The 9,325-nt window shown below is 37.7% G+C and overlaps 1 protein-coding gene across 4 annotated transcripts in view; it reads left to right on the forward strand.

Moving 5' to 3' along the window:
* LOC106883441 (centrosomal protein of 112 kDa) overlaps window positions 1–9,325 on the forward strand; it is a 141,344-nt gene that overhangs the window by 105,884 nt on the left and 26,135 nt on the right. For all 4 annotated transcript variants that reach the window (XM_052978267.1, XM_052978263.1, XM_052978269.1 and 1 more), the window contains exon 16: window positions 325–390. In XM_052978267.1, the coding sequence (XP_052834227.1) occupies window positions 325–390 (66 nt within the window). The remainder of the gene's footprint in view (window positions 1–324; window positions 391–9,325) is intronic.

The following is a 9,325-nucleotide window of genomic DNA, read 5'->3' on the forward strand; positions in this document are numbered from 1 at the left end:
CCAAAATTTGAAACCACTATTGATAAGGCAGTGAGCCGGCAGAATCATTAGCATGCTGGACAGCATTTCTTAGCAGTATTTCTTCTGGTTCTTGGCATTCTGAGCTCAAATCCCATCAAGGTGAACTTTGTCTTTCATCCTTTCAAGATCAACAAAATAAAGTACCCTTCAAAGTACTGAGGTTAATGTAATCAACTCATCTACTCCCTCTAAAATTGCTGGCCTTGTGCCAAAATTAGAAACGGTTATCATTAAAGTCTCATTAAGGAATAACGACTGCAGAAAACAGCTTTGTATAAGTTAGCTTTTCTTTCTTTATTTCAGCTTGCCGAGATCCAGATCCATTATGAAAATAAAATCAAAGGTCTGATGCCACCATCTGTCCATCGCGTAAGTCTCCATTCATGTCTTAGTGTATTTGTTTATTTTGTCTTAGTTTTGTGACAAACTTACAAGATCATAGGCCTCATAACTTATCCTACTCTTCCATGGCATATAAATGATCAAGGGTCCAACATCCTCACCACCAGATCATGTCCCTTTACCATTGCCTATATATTGTCATCAGTACCATAATTATTATACATTGGGTTTAAAAGAACAAAACCAGGGATCAAAAGAAGTAGAAAGCTACCTGTGGGACACAAACCTTGCCAAAGCAGACATTGGAGCCCATCGTAGTCCTGTGGGTCATCAGATCCTATTCAACCCTCCAACCCATGCCAGCATGCAGTATAGACAATTAATGATGATGAAAGTAATAGTCAGGAATACGTGGAACAACAGTCATCATCATCATCATTAATTAGGGCTGCTTTCCATGGCACATATATTCCCAACTGGATGGGACACCAATCCATCGCAGGGTTACTTATTTTCACCAGCTGAGTGGACTGCACCAATATGAAATGAAGTTTTGCTCAAAAATGTGTCACCTGGTGCAGGAATCAACATCATAATCTTATGATCAGGAGTCCAACACCCTAACCATTAAGCCATGTGCCTCCAGGTTTTCTGAATGGTACACTTAAGGAAAAATTACCTTGAATTCTTTCAGTAGTGCAACCTGCTTGATGATGAGCCATGTCTCGTAACCTGCTTCTCAAAACAATGTTTCCCATGCCAGGTTTACAGATAAGTAAGGAATGATGAAGAGTGAGAAAGAAAATCAGGATTCTTTTGATTAAGAATTTGATGACCAAACTAAACCAGTAAATACAACAGCACTAGAAGTATGGTGGAAAACAACTGAGGTAGTGAGATGCTTTGTTGGAATCTGATTCTTTGAATGGACTATACATAAGAGACCTGACTGTCATTAGGAGTTAACTAAAGGCAAACCAAGATCTTGTACAACTCATTCTTTCTTTCTTATTGTGGTGAAAAATATTGGTGAGGCTGTGACGTCAATGTGCCTGTCTTAGTTCCTTCAGTGTAGCTGATTCCAACAAGGAGAGGGGAGCAGGAAATTTACCTCAATATTTGATGGGCATTTTTATTTCTTATCTCTAAAAGGGATGAAAAGCAAATTTGACCTCAAACAGGATCTGAAACTCAGAAGCAGACAACTAGAACAAATACAAGACATTCTATCTGATGTTCTGCAACTCAGCTAATTCACTACCATTTTAGAACTCTAAAATAACCATAAAAGAAGGATAGAACATAATTTAGTGTCAGAAGTATGTCACAAGCAAATCCAAAGGCACTTAAATTAATGATGCAATACTCCTATTATTATTATTATTATTATCCCAATAGCTTACAGTTCTGATCTAAGCATCACTGATATTTACTTACACAGTCACCTTTTTCTTAAGGTAAAACAGTTATAGTCTTTGTGTTTGGATTGCCAGATTCTTTATGTGAATTTGAGTGTTTAAGCATATTCTGTTGTGCCTGGGGAGAGTCATTCTCTTTTAGTGCCTTATTATTTAACACACTCACCAGTAAAGTTTCCACTCATTTACTTATTATTTTTCCTAAAATTTTCGTTGCGTCTTACAACCTTTTCAATAGTTGTTGATTCTGTCCGTTATCCAAGCTGTGTTCATTTCAGCAAGATAGTGAGACAAAATAGTCACTGAAAAGAAGACAGCTCAGATAACGGACAGAGTCAACGACTATTGAAAAGGTTGCAAGACGCAACAAAAAGTTTAGGAAAAATAAATAAGTAAATGAGTGGAAACTTTACCAATGAATGTGTTAAATAATAAGGCACTAAAAGAGAATGGCTCCCCCCAGACACAACAAATTATAGTCTATTGATATACTTAAGGAGTAGTGATCCTTCATAGCACCAGTACAGTAAATTCCCTGCAATTTTCAGAAAGTTCTATAGAAGTAGTTGATAGCTTCTGTTACCTTGGTGACCTAATCAGCAAAGGGGAAGGGCATGCTGAAAGAATAGTGGCAAAAATTAGAATAGAGTGGAAAAAGTTGAGGGAGTTAATATTGCTGCTGATAAGGGGACTCTCTTTGATGAAAGGCCAGATTGTACAATGCAGGTGTATGAACTGTGATGCTGCATGGTAGTAAGACAAAATGGTCACTGAATGCAGAGAATGTGTAAGAGTTGGAAAGAAATGGGACATGCATTATCTGATGTAATTGTAATGTTAGCAGGCATGAATGACGAGGTATAGAATGAGTTGAGAAAAAGACTGGGCATAAACAGAATCAAGAGAGGTGTGTTGCTTAGTGGTTAGGGTGTTGGATTCATGACCGTAAGATTGTGGTTTTGATCCCTGGACCAGGTGATCTGTTTTGTTCTTGAGCAACACACATCATTTCATGTTGCTCCAGTTCAGTCAGATGTAGTTTGGAGAGGGATGGGCTCCATCAGGTATTCTCACCCTGGATACGCTGCAGCACCCCAATGACCCCCGAAGGGTCACTAGTTTAACCTGTTAATGTTAAAAAAGAGACAACTGCGGTGAAATTGAGATGTGAGGAGTATATGGATGGTGACAAGCAGGGGATGAAGAAGTACCAGGAGATTCATGTAAAGGATCCAATGGAAGAGGAAGACATGGGCAGAAAAGATGAAGGTTTTAAGTTGGCGAGCTGGCAGAAACGTTAGCACGGCGGGCATAATGCTTAGCGGTATTTCGTCTGTCTTCACGTTCTGAGTTCAAATTACGCCAAGGTCAACTTTGCCTTTCATCCTTTCGGGGTTGATAAATTAAGTACTAGTTATGCACTGGGGTCGATGTCATCGACTTAATCCGTTTGTCTGTCCTTGTTTGTCCCCTCTATGTTGTGGGCAGTAAGAAATGATGAAGGTTGATCGCAGGAAGTTGAATCTCAGAAGATAAAGGAACACAAGTGGCAGGATGTGCTGTGTTGTTGGTGAGGATTCATCCTAATCCATGCAAACATGGAAAAACAGATGTAAAATAGTGATGCTGGTGATGGTGGCAATGATATGTAAGCCAAAATAAAAAATGGAACTGTGTATGGTATTTTGAGTTTGTGGAAAGCATTTGTTCATTGATTTCTATACACTGCTAAGACTCTCTCTCTCTCTACATAGATAATTTGAACAATCTATAGCCTGCCTTATCTATTACATCATATCTCACAAAAGTGAGAATGACAAAGAGTTTCTTCTATAATCTACTTAAACATCCGACTAGCTTTACTCCATGACATTTAGAAGTACTCTGCTACAACTGAATGTTCTGGAACTGTCATTATTCTTATTACTTATGAATGACCAATCCTTTAGACTCTTCTTTATTCTATTTTATGTTCCTATATTCAGCACTTACATCATTAATGATAGCGTATAAAATATGTCCCAGGATACACACACACACGCATATATATATATAGATGTATATATACACACACTTGGTACAGTAATTAAAAGTTAAGATTTATGGGTATGTAACTTTGTTCAGTGTGAATATGAAAACATGTTTCTACTTCCATTGGTAATAATGTACCAAAAAGAAAAAGTTCAGTAAAAATATGAACATGGTTACTTTGGTTCGTCAATACATTATGAAAGTAAATGGCGGGTGTAACCACTATGACTAATCCTGTTTGAGGGGAGGGGGTCATTAAAGTAAAGGAGGGGGAAAAAGAAAGAAAGAAGAAAGGACAAAAAGGAGAGTAGGAAACACCTCTTTGTCCAGTTGAACAACCTTCAAAGGTTTGTAATGAAAAACAATGTATAAAGTTAGCAGTCTTTGACAATAATGGAAGAAAGTAAAGCAAAAGAGAAAAAGAACAAAAAAATTAATGGAGTTTACATTAAAGTAGTAAATTTGCCGTGCTATCTATTGTAAAGAGCTGTAAAGCAGGAAAAGAGGGGGGGGGAAGAACTAGAGATGAAAATGACAGAAAGTGGGGCTGCAGGTAGAGAGTGGCAACGTCTCAGAAAACGACGACGATGATGATGGCAATAATGATGACGACGTTGATGGCAGTAGTGATGGTGGGGCAGCTGAGAAGGGGTACATTGGAAGGTGTGAGAAGCAGAGAAAGAAAAGGAAAAAAAAAAAAAAAGGAAAGAAAAAGTGAGAAATGAATTCTACTGCAGTTAACTGTGCATGTACAAAGTGAACATCAAAAGGATTGCTGAGTGATTGCTGTTTAGGTGCACTTACCAGCTGCAATAGATTTTGCTGTTTGCACTTGCTGACATAGCAGACAAAGTAGACCGCCACAGCAACAACAGCAGCAGCAGCAATAGTAGTAGTAGTAGCAGCAGCATTCAGTCTTGAAAGGACATTAAACTAGTTTGGTACATTGCTAAAACCAAGATCAGAAGCAGAATTCAAGCTGTTCAAACAATGGCGATGGGTGGATAGTTTTCAGAGTGTGGCACTAAGTGAACTTCATGCATATTACCTCATCCTCTGCTATTATTTTCAGTTATCAGTTCTATGTTACTTTAACAACAGCAGCTTTAATAAATCAGAAATATAATGACTGGCACTTAGTAAAAGACACTTTATAGTAATTTTGGTTACATTCTTGTTTTCTCATGGCCATTGAGGTAACATAGAATTTTGAATTTTGATAGCCTTTGTACATTGTTGAATTGTCTTTCGCCTCTGTGTGTGTGATTGTTGTATCTTATTTGTCTTCCTTTTTTAGTTCTTACATGAAACACAAAACTAAATAGTCTGTTGGTGTCAGCAATACACTGTGTGTGTGTGTATGTGAGAGAGAGAGTGGGGGGGGTTGTGTGAGAAAGGTGAGATATAATTGATTGGAAATTAACATTCAAGAAATCTGGCCACTAATTCAGTCTTAAATTTAGGAACAAGGCAATTTTCTCGGGAGAAGGGGTTACTCAATTACATTGACCACCCTCCACCCACCCCCAAGTACTTAACCTGTACTATATTTTATCAACTTTGAAAGGATAAAAGGCAGGATAAGTATGGTTGTGTGGTAAGAAGACTGCTTCCCAACCACATGGTTTCAGGTTCAGTCCCCCTGTGTAGTACCTTGACTGTCTTCTACAATAGCTTTGTGAATGGATTTGGCAAAGGGAAACTGAAAGAAGCCCATCATGTGTGTATAAGTGTTACTGTCTCCTTGTGTTTGACGTTGCATAATATATGGAAATGTCTAATTACAAGGAAATATTACCTAATTTGGAAATGAATAAGAGTTGGCTGCAGGAAGGGCCTCCAGCCCTAGAATATCCACCTCGACAAAATTCCATGCAAACATGGAAAAGGAGACATTAAATTGATGATGATGATGAATGTAAAGTGCAGGAAGACATACCACTAAGCATATTTTTTCTGATTTACTAATAATCCTGCCAAATTGTCACCCTGAAACCAACCGTGATAATTCTTTCTAGTTTTCATACAAAACCAGCACTTTTGAGGGAAGTAGGGAGTGAATTACACTCATCCCAATACTTGACTGGAGCTTTAATTTATTGATCCTGGAAAGATGAAAAAGTAAACTTGAACTCAGAATGTAATGTAATGTAATGTTGAGTTGGAAGAAATGCTGCTAAGCATTTTGTCTGATGCACTAATGATACTGCTAGTTCGCTGCTTTTCAAACCATCAGTCATAATGAAATCACACATACACACATGCCTACACCAATCTCACACAAGCATGACAACAAACACAACATTACATGTTCTGCTTCAAACATCAGTCTGAAGATTGATATCTGCTTCAACACCGTTACATTTAAATACTATGAAGGCCAATTCCTACAGTCATAGAGACAAATGTAGACATGACTGAGTACAAGAGCAGTAGATTATTGCCTCAGCTTTTATTGTACAACATCTCCCTTATGGATATTTAAATTAAGGTAAAGACCACCTTCGATCATGAATGACCATGGAATTGTACCTAGAAAGTTACCCTCCAAAACACACAAGTCCATGCAAGATCATTTATGGAAGACCAACATACCATACTCCCCTCTCCATGCCATTGATGTTATCCTAGGGAAAGGCAGAAACCAATACAGCTTGGTACCAGTGATGTCGCAACTCATTTCTACAGATGGGTGCAACATGAAATAAAGTGTCTTGCTCAAGAACACAGCACACAACCCAGTCCAGGAACTGAACTCACTACCTCATGATTGTAAGCTTGAAGCTCTAACCAGAGCCATGTGCCTTCACATTTAAATTTAAATTATTACATCAGAATTATCAGATCTTTACTCCAGACAACCATATACTACTAGTCATTGGCTCAGTTGTGTGGTGTATTTAGACAAAGATTCCTGTTAGTGCTTGTAGAAGGGTTCCATAATTCTAGCCCTACGATAGTATCTAAAATATCCAGTTTTCCATGCTTGCATGGGTCAGATAAATTTGTTTTGTTGATGCAGATTTTCTACAGCCAGATGCTCTTTCTGTTGCTAACCTTCTGTTACCATGTATGGTAGCATTTCCTTTTTGGTTCAACACATTTTTGTGGAAGGCTAGTAATGAATGACACCACTTGCATGTGATGTCAAAACAGAGACACACATTTATCATCAATATTTGATGTTCATTTTCCTTACTGGCATGATTTGGACAGCTTGACAAGAACTGGCAAGACCAGGGCCACACCAGGTTCCATAGTCTGTTTTGGCTCAGTTTCTATGGCTGGATGCTCTTCCTAACTAACACCAACCACTCCACAGAATATACTGGGTACTTCTTTATGTAGCACCAGCACCCACATCGATGCTATTTACATGGAACCTTGGTTTTAGGGCCTCAGTTCTGTAATGGTGGGTAGGTTTTCTCAAGTACAGCAGTGCACCACATATTTCAGTTCTGTGTCATCTTCATAAGGTTCAGTGTTTTGTCCAATTTTTATCCCATATAAAATGGGCTAAAACCTGGACAACTGACTTGCCAAAATGTCAGCTGCTGAAGCCTAAAACCACCTGTTATTATCCTTCAAGAGACAGGCTACAGCCCCTACTCAAAATACTGTTTCTGTTTTGTTATTGATAAGACTGTACCATTAAGGATCAGGTCTTGAAGATAGAATAGCTTCTGAGAATGACATTCATTATATTACTCAGGTAACTTATAAGTTTTTATCCACAAAGCACAGGTGTGGCTGTGTAGTTAAGAAGTTTGCTTCCAAACTACATGGTTCCAGGTTCAGTTTCACTGCATGGAACCTTAGAAAAGTCTCTTCTACTATATAGCCCCAGGTCAAACAAAATCTTGTGAGTGGATATGGCTGGTAGAAACTGAAAGAAGTTTACTGTGTGTGTATTTGTGTGTGTGTGTGTGTGTTTGCCCACTACCAGCGCTTGATAATCAGTGTTGGTTTCTTTATATCCCTGTCACTTAGCAGTTCAGCAAAAGCGCCCGACCAGGTTTAAAAATAAGTACTGGGGTCTATTTGCTTGACTAAACCCTTAAAAGATAGTAGTACCCCAGCATGGCTGCAGTCCAATGACTGAAACAAGTAAAACATGAAAAGAAAGAAAGCTAAAGTTTATGTTAAAAGTGATAGTACGGAACTTGTATGGTGGATGTACATAAATGAAATGAATACCTATGCTGACCAGTCATCAATCTGTACCATATATTCCTTGTAGATACCAAGTTCTATCTTCATATTGACTCATATAGGCGAGGAGAGAGTATTTAACATCATACAATCCTACAATCAGTTCTCTGATGTGTCTAAGAAAAAAATGGAAGAACTCAGAAATATATTTATCTGTGCAGAGAGGAAATCAGTGTTTACTTCTTAAAACAACATCTGAGTGATGAAAATGACCAAATAACTGACTGATGAAAATAGCCAAATGCATTAGTTATAAAGTTTAGATCCTAAAACCAAGGTGCCGCATGAAAAGCATTTAGCATGGCACCAGCACCAGTGCTACATAAAAAGCACTGGTGACGGTGTTACATTAAAAGCACCCAGTACATTCTGTAAAGTGGTTGGCATTAGGAAGAGCATCCAAGTGTAGAAACCAAACCAAAACAGATTATAGAACCTGGTGTGGCCCCCGGCCTTGCCATTTCTTGTCAAGTCATCCAACCCATACAAGCATAGAAAATGGATGTTAACAACGAAGATGATGGCTAGTTCTAAGGTTTAATCTCAGATGACTCTTTTGGTATTAGTACAGATGTAAGCTGTATCAACTGACCCCCCGGTTGTTAGATGGCATCGTAACTTAGCCAATATCTTATATATGGTGAGTTGGCAGAATCATTAGCATGTCAGAAATAATGCTTAGCAGCATTCATTCCAGCTGTTCACATTGTGAATTCAAATTATGCCAAGGTCAGCTTTGCCTTTCATCGTTTTGGGGATCAATAAAATAAAATACCAGTCAAGTACAACTAAGTATTGGAGTTGATATAATTGGTTTGGCTCCTTCCCTCAAATTTGTTAGAGATACTTTAGTATGTGATATTGTGATATAAGGTGGTGGGGAAGAGTCTCTGCTGTATTCATTGATTTAGTGAAACCAATGAATACTTAAAGCATTTCACTGCTTTTGTTCTTTGAATTTCTCTTCTGTCTAGCAGAGTATATAGATCATATTATCTATACTGACTTTTTGGTAAAGTTCTAATTTTTTTAGTCCATCTGTAGCTCAATATAACTAGGTTTCTAAGACTTTGTAGAAGAATATGGCTGCCCATTTTTGTGTAATTCCTCTAAGTCAAGAAGCATTTCATACATATACCATTCTTTACAAAACAAACTAACTGTTATGTATTTCTTCCTCCAGTTGCAAAGAAGTTATGCACCTGAACTACTGACAATATATATATATACATATATATGTGTGTGTGTGTATAATATATATAAATATAATATATATATATATATATATATATATATATATA

The sequence above is a fragment of the Octopus bimaculoides genome, chromosome 2 (genome assembly GCF_001194135.2).
Source record: "Octopus bimaculoides isolate UCB-OBI-ISO-001 chromosome 2, ASM119413v2, whole genome shotgun sequence".
Taxonomy (NCBI): domain Eukaryota; kingdom Metazoa; phylum Mollusca; class Cephalopoda; order Octopoda; family Octopodidae; genus Octopus; species Octopus bimaculoides.